This window comes from Tribolium castaneum, chromosome 9 (assembly GCF_031307605.1).
Source record: "Tribolium castaneum strain GA2 chromosome 9, icTriCast1.1, whole genome shotgun sequence".
NCBI lineage: Eukaryota > Metazoa > Arthropoda > Insecta > Coleoptera > Tenebrionidae > Tribolium > Tribolium castaneum.
Window position 1 is genome coordinate 12,474,177 of NC_087402.1, and position 27,950 is coordinate 12,502,126.

The 27,950-nt window shown below is 33.9% G+C and overlaps 3 protein-coding genes and 1 long non-coding RNA gene across 7 annotated transcripts; 3 read left to right on the plus strand and 1 right to left on the minus strand.

Moving 5' to 3' along the window:
- Nucleotides 1-963: 963 nt before the first annotated feature.
- On the plus strand, nt 964-16,590 carry PolG1 (DNA polymerase gamma subunit 1). Of its 2 annotated transcripts, XM_008194221.3 has the most exons (4): nt 964-1,097; nt 1,150-1,832; nt 7,988-8,722; nt 14,569-16,590. In XM_008194221.3, exons 2-4 carry the CDS (start codon nt 1,198-1,200, stop codon nt 16,553-16,555), a joined length of 3,357 nt encoding a protein of 1,118 aa, XP_008192443.1. In that variant the 5' UTR covers nt 964-1,097; nt 1,150-1,197; the 3' UTR covers nt 16,556-16,590. The 2 variants fall into 2 exon arrangements, with proteins under 2 accessions (XP_008192443.1, XP_015835128.1); XM_015979642.2 differs by lacking the exons at nt 964-1,097; nt 1,150-1,832 and adding an exon at nt 7,172-7,297.
- Nucleotides 994-19,824, plus strand: LOC657408 (uncharacterized protein). Of its 3 annotated transcripts, none has more exons than XM_015979643.2 (2): nt 994-1,097; nt 19,336-19,824. In XM_015979643.2, exon 2 carries the CDS (start codon nt 19,337-19,339, stop codon nt 19,769-19,771), a length of 435 nt encoding a protein of 144 aa, XP_015835129.1. In that variant the 5' UTR covers nt 994-1,097; nt 19,336; the 3' UTR covers nt 19,772-19,824. The 3 variants fall into 3 exon arrangements, with proteins under 3 accessions (XP_015835129.1, XP_008192442.1, XP_968962.1); XM_008194220.3 differs by having other exon boundaries at nt 1,008-1,149; XM_963869.4 differs by lacking the exon at nt 994-1,097 and adding an exon at nt 8,591-8,722.
- Nucleotides 19,778-25,632, minus strand: Dbp21E2 (DEAD box protein 21E2). The gene is made up of 2 exons (XM_963945.5): nt 24,241-25,632; nt 19,778-19,910 (listed from the first exon to the last, which is right to left on the minus strand). Exons 1-2 carry the CDS (start codon nt 25,618-25,620, stop codon nt 19,812-19,814), a joined length of 1,479 nt encoding a protein of 492 aa, XP_969038.3. The 5' UTR covers nt 25,621-25,632; the 3' UTR covers nt 19,778-19,811.
- A 77-nt stretch (nt 25,633-25,709) lies between these two features.
- Nucleotides 25,710-26,569, plus strand: LOC135267177 (uncharacterized). The gene is made up of 2 exons (XR_010335530.1): nt 25,710-25,944; nt 25,996-26,569. It is a non-coding gene; the product is annotated as an uncharacterized LOC135267177 (long non-coding RNA).
- Nucleotides 26,570-27,950: the final 1,381 nt, after the last annotated feature.

The following is a 27,950-nucleotide window of genomic DNA, read 5'->3' on the forward strand; positions in this document are numbered from 1 at the left end:
TTTTTCTGCAGAAACTTTTATGTGGTGAGATATCAGCCCTAATCTTCTGGATGAAGTGAACATTGTAGTACCTAGAGTTAACAACCGAAATCCTCAGATTTTATTTTTCCACCCCTACTACCCTTCATCATCTGAATTCTCCACTTTTTAAATGTTTTAAATTATATAATAATATTACAGTAGCTTTAGATATTTTCTTCAATAATTTCCAAATTAAAACTATAAAGATCAAACTACTAGAATATTTTTCTTCGTAATTTATAATAGTTTGTATATTAATTGTCTGAATTTTTGTCAGTTTTGTTCTTCTTTAGTATTTCATTTTATATATTATATTGTTATATTTGTAAGGACTACACGTTCATTTATTATATTTATTATATGGTTCACCATAGACTAAGAAGTCTGTTGGAAATAAATTCTATTATTATTATTATCACTTCTAGTTTTTTACTATGCAAAAATTAATTTAATACTGATCATTTATTATTTTTTACTGATCAAAATCGGATTTATTACTGATCGCTTTATTAGTCATTATTCATTAGGTTGCGTGGATCGCAGTTGCATAGCAGCAACCAATAACATTGCTAGATTTGCGTCGTTGCTATAACAATACCACTGCCATCTCGAGACGGCAATGACAATACCGACTTGCGTCGATCGTAACTCAACTTGAAATCAGCCTATTAGCATAGAATAAGGTCGCTCATTAGTACAGAATTATTTTTTTAAATAAGATTGATAAAATTGTTATTAATTACCTATTATTTTTCTGAAGTGCATGGTGCATGAATAATTTATAACAACGTGTGTAACAACAAATTTTGAGAGAAAATGCGACTTTGGCATTTTTATAGCTTTGAAACAGCGAATATGTTCTCTTTCTTTTAAATTAGTTTTTGCTACAACAAATTTTAAGAGTAATAATTATTGTTTTGCTGAGCGTTTTTACGAAGCCTCTTTTGTTATATTTCAAATCAGATTCAGATTAATCACTTTGGCGGTTGTTGTTTTTAGCAGCTGGTGCTTTGATTGAGGTTATGTTCAATTTGTTATAGTTCTTGTTCCAACAAATTACAGAAGAAACATTAATTGTGTGAGTCTTCCTGAGTGTTTTTTCGAAGCCTTGACCGAAATTATTTGCAGGTGAGTCGGATTGTTTTAATTCAAAATTGTAACCTCAAAACCTTCGCGATGTTCTGTACGAAATTGCTATTTTCGCCGAAACATGACCAACTCCAACACGTTTTTAAACACAGTTCCTTTCACCGCCCCTCTGTGCGTGTAAAAAAATTCATCCCAAACCCTGACAAATCGAGAATAAAAAAAACAATTCCGCCCTCTCCTTGCACATTTGAGGTCTGTGTGGGGCCTCGCGTAAATCAATTCAACATTCAAATGTTGTCTCCGCATCTTTTCGAGCAAGTTTTTAAAGGACTAAGTGTGAATAAGTGCGACGAAGCGATTGTGAAAGAGTGTCTCAAAACGCTACAAGAGCACAACATGGTACAAAAACCGGAGAATTTTTTGAATGATGTGGAATTGAAAATACCACCGCTTGAAGGAAAAAATATCGAAGAACATTTTCATTTAATTGGGGATCAACAAGTTAAACCATATCGCGATTTGGTCGAAAAACTTTTAACGAATAAAATCCCTAAACCTCCTGATAAGTGGGTAATGCAGGAGGGGTGGACAAGATATGTTCCAGGAGAGGAACCACAACAAGTGCCATATCCATTAGAAGAAGGATTAATTTTTGATATTGAAGTTGCTGTAACAGTGGGGAAAGCACCGACTTTGGCTACGGCTGTGAGCAACGAAGCGTGGTAAGAGTAACATGTTTTTAAGCGAATTCTGTTGGCAACACTGATAATTTTGACATTAGCTGAATAGCATTTTGTTTTTGTTTTTTTGAATAAATTGTTGTTGGCAACATTGAATGACAGTTGATCATACAATTCGGAAATAAAATTAACTAGACGCTCTCTGGTGATGACTTTTGAACAATGACGAAAACAGTAAAGAAATTTTCGTAATGCCACATTTAACTGACATATGACTGACATTTAATGAATTGTTCAACAATTTTGCGTGTATAGTGTTAATTACTTACAATAGAAAGAATTACTTTAAAAGTACGTGGTGGTAAATACTAGCGTTGACTTTGGTTCTGTAGTTTTTCGTGGTATAAAGTGTTTATTGTTGGAACTTGAAAGTGGATAAAAAGTGAAAAATATTTAAATTTTAATTACAAAGTGTTATCAAACAGTTGTCTAATTAAAGATTATAAGTAATGGATCACAGCGAACACAAAGTTTGGCTCAAGAAACCAATAAATTAGTGAAGTGTTATGAATTTTAGGTTAGAATTTTCCACTGAAAAAATCATGAAATGCTGCGGTAAATCTACAAAACTACAATAAAGATTAACAACTGCTAATACACTTAAACGTAAATTATGCCAAAAGGTAGGCTTTTCAATGTCTTTGTAATAATTTTCCAATAAAGAAAGTGAACCAAACAGTCATTCGTTATTCGTGTTTTCTTCGTCATCTCTCATTTGTCAACATAAGTTTCTTGCATCAAAGATGCAATAATCACTCCGCATAGGCAATGTAATAAATGTGAAGCCCCAAAATTCGTACAACGCTCAAAATATCCGAATAAACATTTTCCCGCCATTTATGGTTACTGTTTTCGACCTAACTCAGTGGCGCCCCCAACGGTAATTTTATTTCCGAATTGGTAGGAATTCTATTGACAGTACTGACTTTTTTGATATTAGATGAGTAACAGTTGATAGTTGTGTTTTTTGAATAAAATTCTATTGGCGACACCGAATTATTTGATAAAAGACAGTTGACAGTGTAACAGATTGGCAAGTCTACATTACTTGAATTAAGATTATGTATTTTTTTTAGAAAATGATTGAGAGAATGATAATAATTCTACCTCTAGAATTAAGTTTTTGTGTAGATTTAGTTTTTTGTTTTAGGAAGTCGCACTAAAAATTTACTGAGGTAGTTTAAAATTTACCTAATTTTCCTTGGGTTTTCATAGTACCGCAGACGCAAGAATTTTGACCAAAAAAAGCGAAAAATTTGATCTTTTGTTCTTGGCGTTGTTTGAGGAATTTGGTGAAAAACGATTTAAAAATTAGTAAACTATAGTACAATTATATTAAATTCAAATTGTCTCAAAAATGCCATTACTTTAGTTCAAAGATTTTACCATTTTTGAACTAAACTCTTAAAACTGACATTGCGCTTTTTCGAGTGTTTTATCATAATTTACAGCCAAAAGTGTTTTTTTTCGAAAAACTTTGTCAAATACAGGGTGCTCAAAAACTGGCGCACCAACTCAGTGGTACGTTATTGAGAAGCAAGTGCAGATTACGGGAAAAATGTTGAAAAAATTCCTAAACTTATATTTTAAAAAATCTGGAGCTACAAACCTATTGTGTTAACTTCTTTAGTTTTTATTATTTTTTTTAATGTTTCTATGTTTCATACCAGGTAATCGTTCCGTAACAAAACAATGAATAATTATTTTTAAATTTACTAGCAGATTTTAAGTGTTTTCAATTTAAAAAAATTAAAATTCATCCAAAAAATTACAATGTGTAGATGTGCCAACATTGGGAATTATTTCCTAGGAAACCGTTTCAAAAATAATTTATTTTTATTGTTGCTCAAATTCTATTGCGATCATGACTGTTAGACAACGTTGCCACATATCATTTACCTAAAATTAATTATTTACCAATAACTTTAATACAAAGAATTTTTTTACTATTTTTACCTTTATATGTAACCACTTCTCTACCACACACCATTGAGTTGGTGCGCCAGTTTTTGCACGCTGTATAAGTCAAAAGATTCCGGAAGTATGCAAAATAGTTATATTAATAATTTATTGTTTAAGGGTCTTACAATGTGTTTCGAGCGTTTAATTAAACCGATAAAACACATGTAAGACCTGTATGCATTGCAACGTTTTATCCACAGCCAGATAATATAGACTAAATCCGAGACTAAATCAGTATTTTTAAATTGTTTTTCAAAATTTCCATTTGACGTTCTGAAGTGATGTTTGTTAAATTAATTTTTAAAATAAAAATACATTAGTTCCAGCTTCGTTTACGTTAAATCTGTGCTCGACGTCGAATAAAGATGAAACCAACCATATTTTCTCATTTGATAGAAAGGTAAATGTAAGAAATGCAGTTTAATTTCGTTAAGGGTCTTATGGTGTTTTCATAAGACCTACAGGTTTTATTGATATCATTAGACGACTCCTAAGTAGCAATATTATACCTAACAATAGATTGGCTGTGGATAAAGTTGTTTTATTCTTCGACACTGTCAAAATTTACGGTTTTTTTTTCTGTGTAAGGAAGTTTTGACCACAATTTGGCATTTCTCAATACGAAACGTCAGATTGTTTTTATCAGATTTAAAGCAATTTTAAGCCTTGTTGTGTTTAATTCGAAGAATAAAATGTATTCAATTTGTTTTCGTGTAAATCGGTTTTACACTTTTAAAAATCCACTCGTGAAATAAAGCGTCCGAGTTACACTCAAACTCATTGAATAAATAACTATTATTTTTATTATTTTTTCCGGAGTTTTTTTCTGAAAGTCGTATTATTTGTGAAATGCTGGACCAAAGACTGACCGAATTAGATTAAAGATTACTTTTGCACATTTCGTGTCTTTTAGCAGGTTTTCTTCAATCAGCAACGAATTCTTTTACAAAATTTCTTCCAAAACATATTTAAAAATTACTAAATTGGTTAGTTTTGAAAACCATGGGGTTTCATTTTTTTGGATCTCATTTTTTGGCAAGATTTTGTTAAATATAGTCGAAAATTACTCAGTTGGATCGAAAACAATATTCTCTTTGCCTTTTTCCAAACGTTTTAGGATGTGTCCTAAGAACTTTAAAAAATTGTTCAATTACGTTTAAAATAATGTGATTTTGACTTTTTTGTGCATTTACGCATCTTTGTTGGTCAAAACAGAAATTACTGAAGAAATTTCTGTAAGAATTTTTTAGAACTAAACCCTTAGTTTTTTGGCAATATTTCGTTAAATCGGACCGAAAACTAAAGTAATTTTTCTTGTTTCGAACGTTTTTGGTACGTTTTTCTTTTTACATTAAAAGCGCAGTTACTTTAAATAATTTCGTGTTAAATAAGCCGAAAAATCGCTAAATTAAGTCCTAAGTGAAAATAATGCTTTTTTTAAGTAAGAGTTCAATTTTTTTGGTGATGTTAAAACAGATTAAGAAGTGTAGTAAATTAAGTCTGTTTTGCCTTTTTTAGACTTTTAGTACGTTATAAAGTGAAAATACTATGAAAATACTACAACCTGCTTCGAAGAACTTCGTCAGATTGTGTTTTAAATTTAGTTTTTTGTGTGTTGGAGAGCTTTTTAGAGCAGAACTTCTTGGTGATATTTTACTGAATCGTAGTATTTTTTGACTTTTTCGAATGTTTTATTTTTTCAGTCGGAATTATTATCTGGGCAAATTTCATCCAATAAATATTCAAACTATTAAAAAATTGTCTAAAATGTCTATTTTTGCATTTCAGTTGTTTTTATTGTTAAAAAACCCTGTTATGTTCATGATATTTTGTCAAATGGAATCAATAAAAGGCAATAAGAGGATCAAAGGATCCACGACTTTAGAAAAAAACACACCCGAGAAAACAAATTTTATAACTTTACCTTATACTCCCTCAGTTACAAGAGGTTTGAATAGAATTTTCAAAAATCTTGACTTGCAAGTTGTTTACAAGTCGGGCACAACTCTCAAGAGTTTTCTCGGAAATCCAAAAGATAAAGTTGGACATTTTGAAAAATCCGAGATTTATGAACTTTATTGTAAATATTGTGAACAAAAATATATTGGGCAGATACGTCGATCAATTAACATTAACACTAAATAGATTTAAAGAACATTGAGCGCATTTAAGATTCAACAGAAAAATCAAGTGTTGCCCAACACATTTTTGAAAAAGGCTGTTCAGACCCATAATCACAACAAAGGCCATAGAATTGATAGCACTAACTTAAAAATTCTTAGAGTAGTTAATAATTGTAAATTTCTTGACGCTTTCGAAAGTTTCACAAAACAAGAACTAATAAACGCAGAATCAAAAACCTAACGAAACGCAAATCACAAAACACAATAAACGAACAGAAAATACTTGCGATTAACACCGATAACACTTTCGACAACCATGCGACGACGTCTATAATTTACTGTCAATGTCAGTTTGACAAATTCGTGACACTTGACGGTGTTGTCGAAGTGCACATGTAAATTAATGTTCAAGGATACCACCCTTAGATAGCCCTTAGCTGTTTAAATTTGCATTGTTTTTGATAATTTTTTATAGCTTTGTGTTGGTAATGAAAAAATGAAATTGATGACGCAGACGCAAATCGAGCTGACCGCCACTATACATATCTCAAAAAATAGACTACGGAGCAGTACCAAACAAAAAGCAAAGTGATTAGAAATCAATTCGTCACAAAACTACACATTTTTTATTTAGTATTCAATCCGTTTTTTTGGTCTGCTGATCTGAGACTTGGATGCCTAACGCAAGATACTGCACAGATCGGAAAAAAATACACAATTCATGCACATCATTGTAAATATGCATGCAAAAATTGAACCCAATAGTAGCAATTCGGAAGTAAAATTACCGTTGTGTCTTTGTAATAATTTTCCAATAAAGAAAGTGAACCAAACAGTCATTCGTTATTCGTGTTTTCCTCGTCATCTCTCATTTGTCAACATAAGTTTCTTGCACCAAAGATACAATAGTCATTCCGCATAGGCAATGTAATAATTGTGAAGCCCCAAAATTCGTACAACACTCAAAATATCCGAATAAACATTTTCCCGCCATTTATGGTTACTGTTTTCGACCTAGCTCAGTGGCGCCCCCAACGGTAATTTTACTTCCGAATAGCAAGGAAAAAACAACCTTTAGAAAAAAAAATTTTTGAGAATGAGATTTTTTAAGACTTACCGCTTTCGGAATTTATTTGTCAGTTGGTTTCCGATTGAAAATTGTTATCGATTTTGAGATATGTATAAAAGTAAAAAAGTGTAAAAACACATATTTTTTTGATTTGACAGTTTGATTTTGACAGTTTTCGGGGGCCGCCTTAATCAAAAATTTCCTAAGAGGTGAAGATCTACCTCAGTTGGCGTGCCCAAAATCAGGATTTACTTCCGTTGGTTGAAACGCGTCGTGTTTCAAATAAACGTTTGGTGAGTCGGGTTTTTAAACTTTGTTTTAGTTAATTTCCACGCCAAGAAAATCCAACAAGAACTAGTTAAGGAATTTAATCAAAAATAAAGGCAAAAACTTGTAAATTTGGAAATTTTATAAAGGCTTCCGTTCCATTATTTTAAGTTTTCAAGAATGCGTAACTTAAAAATGATATTTTTGCTTTGTTGAGCATTTTAGTGTGATTATTTCGTAATTTCACAAATTGACGAAGTTAATTTTCTAAATACAACAGTGTAATTGCACTTTTCAAGTGTTTTTGCATCTTTGGTAAAAAATATAATTATTAAATTGTAACAGAACTGATTTTGTGTAAAAAAGGATGTATTTATATTTTGATAGACGTCATTAATACACTCTTTTTCTTTCTTAACGTAAATGTTTTTGTGATTTTGATGTTTACAAATTACATTCCTGCTTTATGGAACTTCTGAGTCTTAAAAAGTAAAAATAAATAAATTTTAATGACACATGTCAAAAGTTGCATGTTGCGATGAAAAAGATGCAATTGGTTTTAATTTGGTATTAACTTCAAGATTTGTCCAGAATAAAAGAATTTGTTGTTAATGGGCAATTAATTGAAGACACTCACTTGCTTTCGTTCGTTTGTGCTTTAGTCAGTGTTGCCAAATTCATGACAACTGTGATCAAAAACTGAATTTATCCTACAGGTATGGATGGGTTAGTCAAATGTTACTGGATGGTACAAGCAAACCTGTAACAACCCATCAATACAATCTCGATCAACTCATACCTCTCGAAAGTACAACTAAAGACACAGGCGCAAAACTCACCAACCATATGAAAAAACCAAAAATTATAATAGGCCATAACGTTTCATACGATCGTGCCAGAGTCAAAGAACAATATTGGTTAAACCAAACGGCTACAAGATTTCTCGACACAATGAGTCTCCATGTTTGTGTAAGTGGTTTAACCAGTTACCAACGTGCAATACTCAAATCGGGCAAAATCGATGAAGAAGACGAAATTTGGAAACAACATAGTTCCTTGAACAGTTTAAACGAAGTTCACAAGTTGTACTGTGGCGGAAAATCAGTAGCGAAAGAAACGAGAGATCTTTTTGTTACAGGGAGTTTAAACGATATTAGGGAAGAGTTTCAAACAGTTATGAAATATTGTAGTGGTGATGTTGTGGCAACTTACAGTGTTTTAAACGAGTTATTTCCGATGTTTTTGGAACGCTTTCCACATCCTGTGACCTTAGCAGGAATGCTCGAATTAAGTACTGGTTATTTACCGATAAATTCCAACTGGAATCGATATATTGATAATTCTGAACAAGCCTACGAAGATATGGATATTGAGGGGAGGCTTTTATTGGCAAAGAGGGCGGAGCAGGCGTGCCAACTTTTACATGATGATAAATACAAGGAAGATTTATGGTAAGTTCTAAATTATCTTAACTTTAGCATCTCCGATTTTTTTTCAAACCGTCTATATTTGAATTTTGTTTCAAACGTTCATAACTTGCGAAAAATAAAAAAAAGGAGTGTAATGTGGTCTTCTTTTGAATCTGGTATAAACCGTTTAACTAAAAATGCAATATCAAATAAAAATGAAAAAATGTTTTTGGTTTTGCTTATAAAAACGATTATAAAAAATAATTGAAATCGTAATCTCTTTCCACCGAAAACAATTACACAGGATGTCTCAGCTAAGACTCTCGAGTCTGATATCACAGATATTTGTCAACGGATTTTTATGAAATTTAAAATGCAGATATTTTAGAAGATGAAGATTAAAATTGAATTAATGCAACAACTTAAGTCTTAAAAACGTAATTTTTACTACATGCATTTTTAAAATGTTAAGCCTTTTAACACTTTTTAACAATTTATTGTCAGTGAAAAATGCTGTCAGAAAAAACTCGTTCGTGGAAGACGTATGTTTCGCGAGAAAAATGAGAAACAAACTGTTAAACGTGGGTACAGATGCAAAAGCGTAGATCTCTATGAGACAAATGAGCACTACCATTGAATTTTGGTCAATCCTACTCGCAGAAACGTAACTGTCATTTCAAGAATTTCAAATGTCAAGGGACATTTCACAGTTATCTCTCACTCATACAAAGTTAAAAAACAATATTTTTGACTTACTTTTAGTACTGGATGCTTTAATTCTTTCAAAATGGACAAAAAGACAACAACAACTGAAAAATTCTAGACACTTGAACATTCAGGACTTTGGAAATGTTTCGTACACTGCTGATTGGATTCTCTTCAAAAGCTTGAATTGCAGCCCCAACTATTGCTTCGTTTCCAGTGACGTCTTTTGTCCTCACTCGATTTAGTTCAGGTACAAATTATTGACGATTCTTTGAACTTTAAATTTCATAAATAACATTTCACAAAAAGTGGCACTTTCCATAGGCGAATATTGATTCCTTTTTCAACAACACAGAAATTTCAGCCACTGTTGGTTTTTAAAGTAGTTTCACCAAATTAAAACAATTTTACTTTTCTGACAGCGCGCACACTTTTGACAGTTTTTTTCAGTGGTACACAAAATGCCGCATAAAAATGCTTCATCAGTTGTTTCAAAAGGTAACTGCCCAAATTACTATCAAAATTTGGATTAAGTTTTTAACAACAAAATTTAATTTTTTTCTTCAATCAGCCGAGCGATTTGGTTAATTTTTTGTGTGGCCATTTATTTTTCAGGGTTTAATGATCCAACGGTGATTTGGCTTAATTTTAAATAAAATAAATGTGTTTTAAAATTTCATTTTTTAATTTGAGGTCATTTTTTACCCCTAAAATGTGTGCATTCTAAATTTCATAACAATCCGTTAACAAATAACGGGGACATTAAGCTCGAAAGTCTTAGCTGAGACACCATCTTACACTTAGATGTAGTAGCCTTCGTTATGGGGACAAATTCACACATGTATCGCGCCAGTAAAACAAAATTTTTGTTAACACCCGGTATATTCCCACGAATGCGCTCATTCCTTTTTATGTGTATCAAATTCGTGCATGTGTACCGTAGAAAAATACGAGAAAAAATGTTCAAAAATGGTAAAACGGCACCGCCATAGGTTCCGCACTGCTTTAGTCGAACGACTAAAGCGAAAATTTAAAGAATTTCGACACGAAATGGGAACGGTTCCTCCTACCCTTCAACTGTCATTCACGGGACTATTGGGCGTTGGCGCTTACCATGATCATTTTTTTTTAATCAAAGTCAAATCGCGTCCCTAGCCACATTCGAGACAATCACAAGTAAGAATCTTGACAATTTAAAATTTTCGATCTTTTGAAACATGACCTGATGTAACAAGGGCGGAAACGGCAGCATTACAGGACTCTGTTTTTGCCGTCATCATAAAATTGCTCTAGTTGGTTCCTTATTAGGTCTGCTAGAGTTCTAAATATTGGAACTGTAATTTTCGCATCTCGAAACATAACCAAAACGCCGGACGAAAGAAGGCGGAAACGGCAGCATTACAGGACAGGACAATGAGCCCTCTCAAAAACTATTTCTGACTGAAAATTGAAATTGGAAAATCTAGATGTCTCATAACGAAGCGGGACGAAAAACAGGCAAAAACGTCAGCATTACAGGACTCTGTTTTGTAGTCGTCACAAAAAGTGCTTCAGTCTGTCCCTTGCAGAGCTGCTGGATTTCAGAACTTCTGAAAATTCAGAAAATTCTGGATCTTTTGAAGCATAACCTCAAATTCGGATGTCCAGTAACGGTTGTATACAGGAGTCTGATTTGCAATGATTACAATGGTTACAAATAGAAAATATGTTTTATTTGTTGAGCTCTGTTACCTGTTAAAATTAAGACACGTATGTCTGATACACCTGTATATTTCGATTCGTACCAACAAAATGTAAAATGATTTGGAGGTTCATTTGCACTAACACATCTGGTCTGATTTGAGAAATTGTGCATTTCTTGCACTAATTCCTTGTCTTTTAATGAAAATTATGATTAATTACGACGAGGGTGTTGTGATAATACGTTACTGGTAAATAACAACCTTGATCTATTATTTGAGTCAATTCTTGATTTACCTTCGCTTCTATTAGGAGCCGTTTTACCCGGACGGGCGGATTATTCTAACAGTATCTTGCGACGTAAGTAAGACAGTGTTATTGTAAATTAAGCTGTGGAGGCAGTTTTGTGGCGCAGATATGGACATAATTGAACATATCAAATGAAACTGCTACAAGTTTTAATTTCTTTATCAGAAAAGGGTGCCTCTTTTGATATGCTATCCGAAAAACCTTTCCCCGAGGACGAACGTGTCTTTACCGGGTCTTCAAAATTAATCCAATGAAATCCTCCTGGACCAAGATATAACAAGCTTAAGACTCAAAAGATGTCATTAACATATTGGGGGACTTAGTTTCTTGCTAAAATTGTCTGTTGGCAAAAAACTGTCGCTTAAGCTTATTACTTCCTGGACTGGATAAGAGCCCAAATTTTGCATTCCGAAATTGAGATGACTTATCTCTCAGGACGTCTACTTATAACCACGTCCAAACACATTTTATTCTATCTCAGTGATGTGTGGCCTCTCTGTGTTAGCTTCTCCATCCTTGCACACGACCAAACGGCCGATTGAACAAAAACTTCTCTTAATTATAAAATTGCCATTCGTTAAAAAAATATTTGGTGAAGTAATCCCTGAGCGTTATCTATTGCGTTTATTTATTTCGTCTTTATTTGAGCGAAGTTTAACCGAAGTTACTGACCGTAACACTGTACAAAAATCAGATACAAAAGAATACTTATAGTAATACTCGAATATGAGCAGAAGAAAAAATGACATGAATAAAAATGAAAACCGAACAATTGTGTTGTTAAGTTTTTGTAGACTCTTACTTTAAATCTTCTTGAATGGAACACTCGTTTGTCGCAACAGCTTTCAACATCTACACTTAATGATCTAAGTGCAAGGTGCAAATATAATCAGAAGATCAAAAGAAATTACCAAGTGAAGTTCGATCTTGATTATATGTTGCACCTTGTACGAAGTTTAGTCCCTCCCAACCCCATGGTTTAACACTTCACCCGAAAGTTGCGACAATTGATTTTAAAACGAATGAGCGCATGCGTGGGTGTTAACAAAAATTTTGTTTTATTGACTTGATACATGTGTGATTCGTCACTAGCGGCTAGCCCCCGCCGGTCTACAAATGTTCGCTCAGTCGAAATGTTGCGAGCGAGGTCGGAACAGTACGAACGGAGACCATAACGGACTTCTCATTTCAGCTGGGCTGGTTAAGTCTAAAGAGTTTTCTGAGTATTTTAAAAATAATTACATTAACAATCGGCATTGATGGGCATATTGGAATAGTGGTTTTTATGGAAATATGTTGCGCGTGGCTGGGGCTTCGCCCCAGTTAACTAAAAGGAAACAAACCCCACGACCAATTAAACTCGAAAACGTGGAACTCGAAACGTGGAATAGTGTTTATGTTTATGAACTGTACGCCACCCTAGCTCCATAAAAAAACACTATTCCACGTTTCGAGTTCCACGTTTTCGAGTTTAATTGGTCGTGGGGTTTGTTTCCTTTTAGTTAACTGGGGCGAAGCCCCAGCCACGCGCAACATATTTCCATAAAAACCACTATTCCAATATGCCCATCAATGCCGATTGTTAATGTAATTATTTTTGAAATACTCAGAAAACTCTTTAGACTTAACCAGCCCAGCTGAAATGGAAATCCGTTATGGTCTGTTCGTACTGTTCCGACCTCGCTCGCAACATTTCGACTGAGCGAACATTTGTAGACCGGCGGGGGCTAGCCGCTAGTTGATTCGTCCCCATAATGAAGGGTACTACACTTAATGATCTTTGTACAAGATGCTACATATAATCAAAATCGAACTTCACTTGATCTTCGGATTATATGTCTAATTCTGATTTTGCCCTCACTTGAGTACTTAGAAACAGAAATTAGTTTATTAGAAACTAATTTATTAATATACAGTGTGAAAAAATCCAATAAAGTGTTTTGTGGTTTCGCTTATTAAAAAAAATCAAATTGTAGACATCTATAAAAAATAGTTATTTATTGTAAAAACGTTTTAGAAAGCACTTCATCCACGCAAGAATGTTTAAACACCAGGGCGTTAGCGTTACTTTCAAATCTTTTGCCAACAGACTCAGTATTTCTGGATCAGTCAGTATTTTGTGTCTGAAGCCTTAACACTTTATTCTGCTATAAGCTAACCAGTCATAGAAATTGGTAACGTGAAAAAGTGGTGGACTTTTTTTTCCGCTGAGTTTTATAGAATTTTCCCTACTGGGATGACTGGTCAAGAAAGAGGGACTGATATTTTCAACAGAGTCAGTAAATTAAAGTTTTTCAAGTTATTTTTTTATCAATTTAAGCTTCTTTTTTTGTAAATTTTACTTTGCTTAAAAATGTTGACAACACTATCAACAAAACTGACAGTCCTTCGCCTACCGTGGTGCCATCTGTTTCACTTTTATTTAACTGATTTCTATCTGCTTTCGTACTCTCGATTTTGCCGGCGTTTTTAAATCAACTTGACGTACCATACACTTCTATGTATCTTGGGGATAAGACAAAAAAATTTGTTGTCGTCTGGGGAATTTTGTGTCTGTTGATAACCGTAATAAATACTAAATAAAGAAATGATTATTAAATCGATCGTACAATTGGGGACACGGAATTTTGAAAGCCTATGAACTTCGTTGACATAAACATATGGAATACTCTATACCTTTTGACAACGAAATGACTCAAGCGTCCAAAATTTCGTGTCCGCCACTGTACGTGTATTCCACGTATTATCGATGAAACTCTTAAAAACTAAATATCCCTAAATTTATTAAAGTATACTGTATTTTAATGAGCCATAAACAACTCATACTGATAGACGTTAATAAACGTATTGTAAACGCCAAGTATAAAAAATATGTTTCCATACTCTTTAAATTCAAAACAATTTTTGTTTGATTGTCAGTAGACTAAATCTGCAAGACATTTTTCTTTTACAAAGAAATCCAATGTTTGGTAGCAAAAGATGTTATCGGTACAAAATTTGTTTATTGATTATGAATTTTTGTTTTGTTATTGGTCTGTTTGCTTAAGCTAAGTTAAACGTTTAGAAACTTAAAACAACATAGTTTGAAAATATTTTTGTGCAAACTTGTTTGATAAAACATAAACATGTCTGGTTTTAACATGGAATGTCTGTCTATTACCATCTCCACCATTCTGATATTTTTCCTCCATTAGGCTATGGGATGAAGACTGGACAGTAAAAAATCTCAAAATAAAGAAAACTTCTCCGAAGACTAAACAAATTGAAACACCCCCACCACAATCACCCGATGATGAAGCAACTGACCCTCTGGAAGAAAAATTCCGCGATTTAATGGCAACAAAAGCCAACATTTCAAGGGTCAATTCCCACCTCCCCGGTTACCCAACATGGTACCGAAAACTATCTACAAAACCAGATTCTCCAGATTGGGTTCCTGGTCCTCACTTAATCAGCACTTCGACACGTATCACACCTAAACTATTATCTCTAACGTGGGAAGGCTACCCTTTGCATTACACTCGTGAAAAGGGTTGGGGTTTCCTCATCCCCTTCACAGATGACACTGAAACTTCCCGAAAACTACCTTTAGCAAAACTTCTCGAAAAATGTCCATTATCAAAAATCAACACAAAGGAACACGATTCGAGTGATACTTTCGCAAACATCACACAAATCGTGCAAGATAACTTGATGCGAAAAGAATACTATTCGAAAATTCGCAAAGATAAAACTTCGGGCATTTGGTGCAGTACCGAAATCGAAGATTGTTGCTACTTCTTGAAATTACCGCACAAAAACGGCGCTGCATACAACGTCGGTAATCCCCTAGCTAAGGATTTTTTGAACAAATTCTCCGAAAACGTACTGGCTGGTGATACACAAAGTGCCGAACAAGTCCTGGCAATAGCGCGCACTTTGTGGTACTGGCGCAACAACCGCGACCGTATTTTCGACCAAATGGTCGTTTGGTGTGATGGCGCCCAACGTGGGGCCGCACTAGATGATGGCGCACAACGTGGGGCGATCATCCCGCAGGTCGTAGTGTGCGGTACGCTGACTCGGCGAGCCGTCGAACCGACTTGGATGACGGCGTCGAACGCCCGACCTGATCGGGTCGGTTCGGAATTGCGGGCAATGGTGCAAGCACCACCTGGTTACAATATAATTGGGGCTGATGTCGATTCGCAAGAATTGTGGATTGCGTCGATTATTGGTGATGCCGACAGGGCTAGGCTTCATGGGGCTACGCCCTTCGGTTGGATGACCTTAAGTGGAACTAAAGCCGACAGTACTGATATGCATAGTGTGACTGCTAAAGCAGTTGGTATATCACGTGACCATGCCAAAGTTATTAACTATGCGCGGATTTATGGAGCTGGGCAAAATTTCGCTGAGCGGCTGTTGAAACAGTTCAATCCGTCGATGTCGGATGGTGAGGCGAAGACTAAAGCTGCGAAAATGTTTGCGTTGACTAAAGGCAAACGGATCTATCGCTTGAAAAAAGAGTTTGTTTTGGAGTATTACGACCAAAACTACTCCCATTGGCAGGCGTTTGAAATAGCCAAAACCTGGAATAGACGTATTGATGATATGTTCGAAAGACCCAAATGGGTTGGTGGAACCGAATCAGCTATGTTCAACCGTTTGGAAAGCATTGCAACAAGTCAGGAACCACGAACTCCGTTTCTAAACGGACGATTAAGCCGTGCCTTGGAACCCAAACTGTCAAGCGACGACCGGTTCTTACCGACCAGAATCAATTGGGTTGTACAAAGTGGCGCGGCAGATTTTTTGCACTTGATGCTAGTGTGTATGAGGTGGATTATGGGCGAAAACGCGCGATTCTGTTTGAGTTTTCACGATGAAGTGAGGTATTTGGTTCCGGAAAGATTTAAGTATCAAGGAGCACTTGCAATGCACGTGACGAATCTCTTGACGCGAGCATTTTGTTCGGTGAGGTTGGGGATTTATGATTTGCCGCAGTCTGTGGCGTTTTTTTCATCTGTGGAGGTTGATACTGTGTTGAGGAAAGATGCAAAGGATGATTGCATGACGCCATCGAATCCGCATGGGTTGGAAAAGGGTTATAATATTCCAAATGGGGAAGGGTTGGATATAAACCAAGCGGTTAAGAAAGCGGGAGGCAAATTTAGTTATTGGTATGAACAGTTGAAATGATTGTGTTATGTTGATTAATAAAAAAATTATAAGTACCAGTTGTTTTATTTTTATCAGTTTTTGCTTTAACCTACCATTGGGATTCATTGTAACACAAAATACTTTTCTTAAATTTAGGACCTATTTGAAGTGGAATTTATTTTTGCATAAAAAAGTTGTTTCTTAATACCATATCAAATTTTTTATAACGTTATGCCCCCTCTCAGTTGCTTCACTCTTTTCCATCTTCGAAATAGATTATTTCTATGGTGGACTGGATTACGCTGGAATATTTTTTCCATCTCTTTGAACAAATTTTATCTGGACTGAATGGATCAGAAAAACAAGAAGAATACCAAAAAATATAAATAAATAAACAAAGTGTCCGGAAAGTCGCGCACCTCTTTGAAAGGGAGTAATTGGCTAGTCCCTGGATACTGAAAAAATGTTTAAAAAAATACAATTGCATTGTTTTTACATGAGGGCGTAAAAAATTATGAAAAAAGGTAACATTGCTCAAAGATACACGTAAAAACTGAAAAAGTATAATCAAAGTATAATATCATTAAATAGTATAGTATATAGTAGTAACATCATTAAAAGGTGGTAAACACTAGAGTTCCTTTATTGGAACTCAATATAGGAACTCTAGTAAACACATTTAATTTTTAGTTTTTAAAACCATGGTTACGCCGTTGTAGTATTGTTATTAGTGGGATTACTTCGCGCATTATAGTAATTTTTAAATATGTCATAATGCAACAGAGCGGCGTATAGCTTTATTTATTATGATATTTTAAACAATGTAAAGTGAGAATAAACAATGCACTAAAAATTGATTAAATGCTCAAAAGTTTTGGCATGCAGGGTTTGTAATGTTTCTGGAGTGATTGTAGCTAGCGGAATGAATTGGGTTCACCAACTCCTCACGAGTTCTTTTTCTAAAATTACTTAAAACAACAGTGGTTTGTGCCAAGCGTTTCCAGATTTATCAACATTGTTCACTCAAAAATTTTGTTTACATTTATAAAAGAAATTGGAAATGTTTCATCAGTTTTTATGTTATTAAGGTTGAACTATACTCAGAGTCCCAAGAGGAGATGTTCAAACAACGTTTTTTTTTTCAATAATTCAAAAACAAAAAACATTAAATTTTCTTTTAGAAAATTGTTCAGCATAACAATGCACAACTTGGCCCTAATTTAATCGACTTCGTATCTCTTATAAGTTATAATAACTCAAATCCCCATAGTGGAGCTCGAAAAACTGACACCCTGTACAATTAATCACATGGACGGAAACAGTGTAATAAGAGACCCAGAAAGAAACGCAGAACCAATAAACGATCGGCTAAAGATTCTAACGTTTTCAACTGCTAAACAATAGTATATTAAGTATCAAGAACAGTAAGGAGATTTTACCGATCGAAGACAATTGTTTGGAGAAGGAGCGTAGCGCCGACTGCAATTATTGTCTGAGATCGGCAATCCTTAACGTTCGTGATGCTTATGACATTTTTCGCACGATTCTTATTTTTTTTTTAAATTATTAAATTAAATTATGTCAAAATAAGTGTCAAGACAGCAGGTTATGTTTATTGGTAAACAACTAGTAAACACCACATACTGTTTTGGAAACAGGCCTAGTATAGTGGCGGTCAGCTCGATTTGCGTGTGCGTCATCAATTTCATTTTTTCATTACCAACACAAAGCTGTAAAAAAATTATCAAAAACAATGCAAATTTAAACAACTAAGGGGTATCTAAGGGTGGTATCCTTGAACATTAATTTACATGTGCACTTCGACAACACCGTCAAGTGTCACGAATTTGTCAACCTGACATTGACAGTAAATTATAGACGTCGTCACTTGGTTGTCGAAAGTGTTATCGGTGTTAATCGCAAGTATTTTCCGTTCGTTTATTGTGTTTTGTGATTTGCGTTTCGTTAGGTTTTTGATTCTGCGTTTATTAGTTCTTGTTTTGTGAATCTGTATTTTTTGTAACAACTCATAATTTAAACACTTCGTAACCTCAAAAAATATTTGATAGTTTGTCACCGCTATGCCCCTGCTATGTAAACGTAGTGACAGAAATGTCAGATGACGCACACGCAAACGGAGCTGAGCGCTACCATAAACAATCAAATAGAGCTCAGTCGTGCAAAAAAAATGTATTTATTTACAAACAGATCTACTAGAATCTTGAGTATATACTCAAAATCTTCTGATATCAGAAGAAAGGAAAAAAGAGAAATAAAGAAAAAGACAGGAGGGATGATAGAAAAGAAAAAACATCATATAAAAATTCGAATGCAAGGAAAAAAGAAACAAAAGAAAAAATTAATATTACAAGAATGAAAATACGAGTATTTGCTGAACTCCAAACAAAAATTTTACGCATGAAAAGTCAGACAACTGGCTGGACTTGAGCTTCTTGTGAGGCAATGTACCAAGAAGTCGTATACTGTATTTTTTAAGTGCAAGAGCCGGTTTGCAGAACATCTTAATTGTAATCAAATGCAAATCAAATTTTAATTCGAGATTAACTTGACATTTTAAATGGCAAAACAATCCGAATTAGTTTAATTCTGAATTAACTCTTTCTGTAGGTAAACCGACCCTTAGAATTTAAGGTTCAATTTTTTGTTCGATCAATTTTTAGAGCACCTGACTTCAGAATTAGAAACCATCATGAAATGAAATGTCTTTTTTGTTGACCAGTCTTTTGATTTTGTCTAAACAAGGATGTATTATGAATGTATAATTTATTTTGTTGTTGATAGAAAGCTTTACATTGCAGAATGTCCCGCAAGACCAAGCGGAAACACGTTTTCAAAGAAGCACTAGACGATGACATGTCTTTACCAACTGAAAACCAAACCATCGTCCGAATAATTAGCACCAAAGGCAACAACTTACACGAAGTTCTGGCACCAAACCAATCCACTTATTTGGTGTCCATGCCAACAAAATTCCGTAAAAATATATGGGTGAAACGTGGCAGTTACGTCCTTGTTGAACCAATCACCGAAGGCGATAAAGTCAAAGCTGAAATAGTGCGAATATTAACGAATGAACACATCAAATGTTTGAAAGAAGACAACGTATGGCCACCTGAATTTTCTGACAATAAAAAGGACCAAGAGGATGAGAGTGATTTGTTAGTGAATAGAAACAGACTTGAAATAGACGAAGAGTTATCATCGAGTGATAGCGACAGTGAGGACAATAAATAAACACGATCTTTGGTAACTTATATTTAGAATAAAACAGTTTTTACATCGCTTGACGCATCCCTTTTTGTATCTTTTTTTGTACAATATTTGTTATGTTTCCATCGACATTTTGAAGAGGTTGATTTTTCCGAATTGCCAACTGAAAAGATCACGTCGAGATCACGAATATTTTTGAATGGAGGACTAAAAGTTTAGAAGGTGATGCAGCTTATTTCTTCTTAAAATGTAAAATGTATGAGAAACAACTTTTGGCTTGATTTTAAAAATTAAAACTATTACAAACTGGTTTCAAAACCTGTTAAATCTATCACAATCCATTTTCACAGATAGCAAAAGGCTGTTTTGTCACAAACTTTTAAAGGATTGCAGTAATTCGAACAAGTTGTATAGTTTTATTAAACACGATGTATCAACCCGTTTTTTTTTTTTAATAAATTCTGAGTTGTACTTTGATATAGTTATATTTAATAAGTTTTTATCAAAGTAAATAAGCTACAATTAAAAAAAAACTGGAAAACATTTTTTTAACAATAAACTTTAACACTTGGATCAGAATAGAATATAACCCACTTTGAAACGAAACAAGAATTTGAACATCATTTACAAAATGATTTATATTGTAGTGTAGGTACGACACAATTACTACAAATTTGGTTGTTTCACTCGATTAAGCCACTTTCGAGCAAAATTTCGTCAAGTACTAGCCGAAAATTACGTTAGGTTAAACCAAAAATTTCAGTTTCTTATGAAATATAAAAGGAACAAAGTTCAAGAGAATTGCGAAATGTCTTTGAAAAAAAATTGAAAATGTAGTATTTTTAATAAATTTCTTTTTCGGTAAATTTTTTTCGAAAAACTTAGTTCTTGCTATTTAGTTATTTAGTATCGATATGTTTTTAAATTTGTAGGTTTGGTTTGAAAAAATCTTAAATAAATAAGTCCCTTATTCAAAAATTAATGAAACAGAGAAAATCAGTTTGTACGAATTTGCTGTTTTTATTTTATTTTTAAAGAAAATTTTCGCAAAAATATTTTGTTTTTCAAAACATGATTTAAACACTCGAAAATGGTAAAAGTAATGTAATTTTTTAAACATTTTTAACGTAATTTTTAATTTTGCTCAAAAAACTGCTAAGCTTTCGTAAAAGACACTATAATACAATAAAAAAAATCTCTAAACCAAACCAACTATTGCAAGGAGTTCACCAAACTGTCCAATTAGTTTTTTTATTTAAAATTAAAATAAAAACTTTACTGCTGATTTCTACATACAACGTGTCTCAGCTAAGACTTTCGAGCTTAATGTCCCCGTTATTTGTCAACGGATTGTTATGAAATTTAAAATGCACATATTTTAGGAGGTGGTCTTTCAATAAGGGGCAAAAAAATGGCCTCAAGTTAAAAAATGAAATTTTAAAACACATTTCTTTTATTTAAAATAAAGCCAAATTACCGTTGGATCATTAAACCCCGAAAAATAAATGGCCACACCAAAAATTAACCAAATCACTCGGCTGATCCAAGAAAAAAATTTTGTTGTTAAAAACTTATCCACATTTTGATAGTAATTTGGACAGTCACCTTTTGAAACAATTGATAAAGCCTTTCTATGCGGCAGGTTGTGTACCACTGAAAAAAAACTGTCAAAAGTGTGCGCTCTGTCAGAAAAGTAAAATTGTTTTCATTTGGTGAAATTACTTTAAAAACCAACAACAGTGGCTGAAATTTCTGTGTTGTTAAAAAAGGAATCAATATTCGCCTATGGAAAGTGTCGTTGGACTTTTTGAGAAATGTTATTCGAACGAAGCCTTCATGAATTTAAAGTTCAAAGAATCGTCAATAATTTGAAGACACAGGAAGCGTACCTAAACAAAATCGAGTGAGGACAAAACACGTCACTGGAAACGAAGCAAAAGTTGGGGCTTGTAATTCAAGCTTTTGAAGATAATCCAATCAGCAGTGTACGAAACATTTCCAAAGTCCTGAATGTTCAAGTGTCTAGAATTTTTCAGTTGTTGTTCAGTCTTTAGTCCTTTTTGAAAGAATTAAAGCATCCAGTACTAAAAGTAAGTCAAAAATATTATTTTTTAACTTTATATGGGTGAGAGATAATTGCAAAATGTCCCTTGCGTGACAGTTACGTTTCTGCGAGTAGGATTGACCAAAATTCAATGGTAGTGCTCATTTGTCTTATAAAGATCTACGCATTTGCATCTGTACCCACGTTTAATAGTTTGTTTCTCATTTTTCTCGCGAAACAGAGGTCTTCCACGAACAAGTTTTTTCTGACAGCATTTTTCACTGACGATAATTTTTTTAATATAAGTCTCAAAAGGCTTAACATTTTAAAAAGGCCTGTAAAAATAACGTTTTTAAGACTTAAGTTTTTGCATTAATTTGATTTTAATCTTTATCTTTTAAAATATCTGCATTTTAAATTTCATAAAAAAGCTGAGACACCCTGTATACGTCTGCAGGCTGATTCAAAAGTGTCGGACAATATCCTGGTGGTGACAAAGGACATCAAACTGAATTAAAGTTCCTGTGATAAAAACTTGTTTGAAGATTTTTCATGAGATATAACTCTTCAAAGTTAAATTTTTAAGTTAATTTTTTGTTGCTTCAGATCATATTTTTTATTTTAGCTAGTGAAAACGACAGCTATTGCAACAGTAAACGATACCAGTTAAAAAAAATCATCAATTAATGTTTTACGACGTTCAAAACTTGCAAAATCGACAATAAATTTACATTCGACGTCATAGGAAACAAAAGAGTGCTAAAGAAAACAAATTAAAAAATATAATATTAAAATTAAGTTGTTTGAAAATTTTCGCGCTTAACTACACGGTTTTTATCACCATTCCAGAGATTGCCCCACACTTTTTAATCACGTGTATAACTTTTGTTTTTGAGATACTGTAAAAAGTACTTTTAATAGTCACACTTTGTAGGATTTTCAATTGTTTTTTGGTTTCGTTATTTTTTAGTAAACTATTTACTTTTTGAAAATAAGGATTCTAAAATGTAGTAGTATTCTTTTACTGATTTTTTGTTTTTTGTTTTCGTTTTTGAATAATGCATTTTTTATTTATTTATTCAGATTCTCTACAACTTATCTCTTATGCTTTTTGGTATCTTTGATCAAGTACTCAAACCGTCGGCAAAAAGATGAAGCGGATCGAAAATTTGTATTTTCTAAATTGTGCTGATTTGGGCAACTTGTAAATATTTTCCTGGATTTTCTTTATTTAATTTTTAAACATTTTTTTGATGAATCGTTTTTAAAATTTTGTGATTTTCTTACTGAAACTCTTTGCAAATTTAGCTATTTTTTTATTTTTGACATTAGTTGCAGCATTTAGAAAAATATGAGACAAAGCGGAAATTAATATCCTTCTACCGGGTGCTCAAAAATCGGCGCACCAACTCAATGGAATGTGGTAGAGAATTGCTTACACATAAAGGTGAAAATAGTAAAAAAATTCTTTGTATTAAAGTTATTTAAAATAACAAATTTTAAATAAATGATATGTGGCAACGTTGTCTAACAGTCGTGATCGCAATAGAATTTGATCAACAATAAAAATAAATTATTTTTGAAACGGTTTCCTAGGAAATAGTTCCCAGTGTTGGCACTTCTACAAACTACGATTTTTTGATAAATTTAATTTTTTTTAAATTAAAAAAACTGCTAAGATCTCATAGTAAATTTAAAAATAATTATTCATCGTTTTGTTAGAGAACGATTACTTAGTGCGAAACATAAAAACATTAAAAAATAATAAAAATTGAGGAAGTTAGCAAAATAAGTTTGTTGTTCCAGATTTTTTAAAATATAACATTAAGATTTTTCCCGTGATCTGCACATGCTTCTCAACAACGTACCACTGAGTTGTTTTTGAGCACCCTGTATATTTTCAAATTATGTTTTGGTTCCAGCAATATTATTCGATTCTTTCTTTTGGTAAATTATTTACGTTTAGATCTTAATTTAATGAATGGTAAAATACCTGTTTTTTAATTTTGTGAACTTTTTCTCATTGAAATACTTAAAGGATATTTGTGTATTAAAATTGTAAAGCGACTCTAAATGGTAGTTTTAAATAAATTTATATTTTCATTAGCAAAATCTAATATTTCATATGCCGGAGGACTATTAAAGATTGATAACAAATTTTTGATTTGTCAAATTTGACTATCACATTTAAATGTCAAAATTGTATGTTCAATCGTCATTCGGCCACGATCAAACAATATTTTACTTTATTCGCGAACGTCACAAAAATTACAACTTTTGTGACGGAATGTCACAGGTAAAAGATTTAGTTTTCGGACATTAGATAAAAGTCCATTATTAAATTTGTAAGTTAGGTATTTCACATAGCGTTCAGCTTTATTAAAGCTTTCAACTTCGTTTCTGACTTTATTTCACCTCCTAGTTTTTTAGTCCTCCAAATTCACCTCACCTCAATCTGTTGCACCAATCGAACTTCCTCAGGCCCCGAAATAAAATTCGTTGCTTTACACATCTTTGAACTCCCCAACCTTCCAATTCGTCCAATCCTATGCAAATAATCAGCAGCATACGAGGGAAAATCGTAATTTAGCACATGCTCAACTTGCGTCGTATCCAACCCTCTTGACCCAACATCTGTCGCAGACAAAATCATAGTCTCGCCTCTTATAAACCGATTCCATTGTTCTATTCTGATTGCATAATTCATATCCCCGTTGATATTTGCACAGGAAACACCATTTTCGCGCAAAAACATCGCCAACCAATTGCACGTCTCGTTGCGATTGGTGAAAATCATCATTGGGCGTTTGTTACTTTTGGCGATTTGTAATAAATGCGACGGTTTTTGCGATCGTGTAATGCGCATAAACTTCTGCGTAATGTTCAGGAGGGGTTTATGCAATTTTGGCGAAACTAGCTGTTCCATATTTGATTCGATTGGTTTTAAGGCTTCGGGTAAGGTTTTCGGCATCGTGGCTGAGACAAGTATTGTTTTGGCTAGAGGCATTCGACGTATTATTGACACAATTCGATCAACAAAACTATCATCAATTAGAGTATCAGCTTCGTCCAAAACACAAAATTGTACCTCTTCGAGTTTGTACACCCCTACGGTGCACAATTTCCCTAACGCGCCAGGTGTGCCAATCAAAATATCAACTTCCCCAAATTCGGGGTTCATCATGATTTTTTTAGTCCTTCCCCCTACTATTATTTTGACATTGAGGAGTGACTCAGCAAGTGCCTCGGCCACTTCGCCTACCTGATACGCCAATTCTCGATTAGGGACAAGAATCAAAGCTTGAGGTGTGTTCAATTTTGGGGTTTTATTCGTAATTAAATTACAAATTATTGGTAGTAAATATGCAATAGTTTTACCAGACCCTGTCTCGGCTGCAAGCAGCAAATGTTTGTTCTTGTCGAATAAGGAGAAAGCGTTGGCTTGAAAATCAGTGGCTGTTTCAATGTTTCGTTTTTTTAGCGCCTCAATTAGTTTTGAATCAATGTTTAGTGAATTCAAAGGGATGGTTTGCGCGTCAGGGGTACTTACAGGTTTAACAGTGAAGGAATCGCCTTTAGATTTCGAGTGGTTCCAGCCTTTTGAAACCAAAGGGATTTCGTCGAAGTTCTGGTAAATCATGTTCAAATAGTGGTTGAGTCTTGGACGTCTGGAGCTTATGACACATGGGGCTTCTGTTTGTTTCAACTTCGGTAAGCCCGACAAGAGTCTCGTTTGGGGCTTACATATTGTGAGAAGTTGTTTGGTAATGTGCAGAGCCATTTCGAGGTTAGACGAACCTAACCTTACTATTTCTGACGCGTGACACATTATTTTCCAGTCGACCGGATTGAGAGTTAGGCGGTTTAGGTTGGGCTGCTGGAATTTTCTAAGGTGGATTTTTTGTGACTGTTATTGTTAAAATCATGGCCTCCTAGATGTATTGAGACAACTTCGTTGTTCAGGCCTGGCGCATCGCTAAGTTCGGCTGATTCTCCACTGGCGCTGCATTTAGCGGACTGACGTTTATTTGACAAATACCAATTTTGAGGTTAAAGACTAATAAATTTGAAAGATGTAAATGTGCATTCGTGAAATACGTAGGAAATGTGAGGATAATTCTAAAGTTGTGCCCTGAATGAACGTTTGGATAGTGTAACTCTTCCAGGAAATCATTTTACGATCATTAGGATTTTTTATTTTCAGCTTCAGAAGATATACAAATTATTTTAGGGTGAATTGGTGGTTCGTCATCGTTTATAAATATTAAAGAAAACGATGTTTCAAAGTACCTTTCATTTATTAGGCATACTATATGGTTTTACCAATGGTTTAGGTAGAATGCGTTACAAATCTGTGATTTTTAAGACATGGCTTAAGTTTTCTGAAAGATATTTGCAACCTTTTAACCAGCAGATATTTGCAATACATTGTTTAGGCAAATGAAACTATTTTGCACACACGTATTTTCAAAACCTGCTATTGTTAATTTAATTTTAGTAAAATGTACAAAGAAAGTCGTTTTTTTCAAATGAGATGGTTTAAAAAAGCTCGATCCAGCGTTCCTCTGCTGCGTTACTCTCTGCTGGAGTATCTCTGGACCGTCCGTTCCAAAGTCCCTGCCATAGATTATAGATATTTATAGTCCCTGTCTGGACCTCTGCTCACTCTCACGCACCGCTCGTGAATCACCAAACTCCCGAAAAAAATCTACTACTTTATTAATTTTTTTGAGTTTTTGTATTTAGAATTTATCAATTACATTGTAAGCTCTTTTTCACCTTCTCTTCTGCTGATTGTACTTGTTAAATTCAATTTTTTTGTCGGATTTAACCTCACAAATGCTATTTGTCAGATAAACGTCAGTGCGCTAAATAGGGCGCCATCTACGGTCTCGAAAAAACCGCTGAAGCTTATCGATGCGCCAGGCCTGAACAACGAAGTTGTCTCCATACATCAAGGAGGCCATGGTTAAAATTTATACCAAAATTCATTAATTGTTTCACTAAAAATTGTTAATTTATATTAGTTTTCTACTGTGGTTTCACAAATTGTTTGTGACCGAAAATAGTTTCACAAAGAGAACTTTTGGGCAACTTTTTTTAGTACATTTTTAGGAGTTGTATTGGCTGTGCTGTGCATCACTTCGTATTCTATGGCATCACTTCATCAGTCATCGTCATCAGTGTCATCAGTAATAAGAGGAATAAATAGTACCAATAGTTAATCGACCAGTCCAAGCGCGCCGAATTCCGTGCGGAGTACGCCGTCAATATTAAGCTGGTCTATTGCTATGACGTGTTATCGTAGTTTGTTCGTCATCCATCAGATGCGCCGGGCAAATAATAATAATAATATGAATTTAAAATAAATCAAAAAGTCATCCCAAAAATATTTTTACAATTAGTGCTCTTATGCATGTTTAAAGCGTGACACCGTGGACGTCTTAAACCGAATAAAAATCGCAAATTCATTTCGTAGTCCCTGAAGTGTGCAGCGTTGGTTTGCCTATCTCGCACTGTTCACGCCGTCAATGGCACGGTACTTTTAATTCCTCTGTTTAGTTATCAGTCATCAGCCTCATCACAGTAATCCTATAGTGTGTGATCTGTTAATAGCGTTTATTGAAGCCTGCATTAACAAAATTAAGAGGAAATAGTTTAAACAGATTTTGATTAAACTAAACAAAACATTTGACAAAAATAGAAAGTAGAAAAAAATAATATGTAACACTCATTTCATAAGACTTGATTGTGGAACTCATTCCATCCGAGCACTCCTGCGTCGTACTCCAAAATCATTAATGTCACAATAGAACGTCTTATAAAACACAATAAAAATTGTGAGAGTAAAATGTGACGTTGGCGTTTTTATAGTTTTGAAACAGCTACTTACTGTTATATATTCAAGGTGTTTTTCATGGAGGATTGTTTTATTTCGTATCTTAATTATTCAACATAATTTTGCAGGGTAACCCACTTGAGCTCTTTGATCTAAACCAAGCTTTTTATTTCAAAATTGTGTCAAAATTGTTGATTTACTACAGTGTTATACAAAAAGTGCAGGGCTTTTCGTTTAGGAATAACCCAGATTTTTTTTAGATTATATTCAACAAATCTGTAAAAAGAATTCAAATTGAAATTAAATTTATGATTCACTCA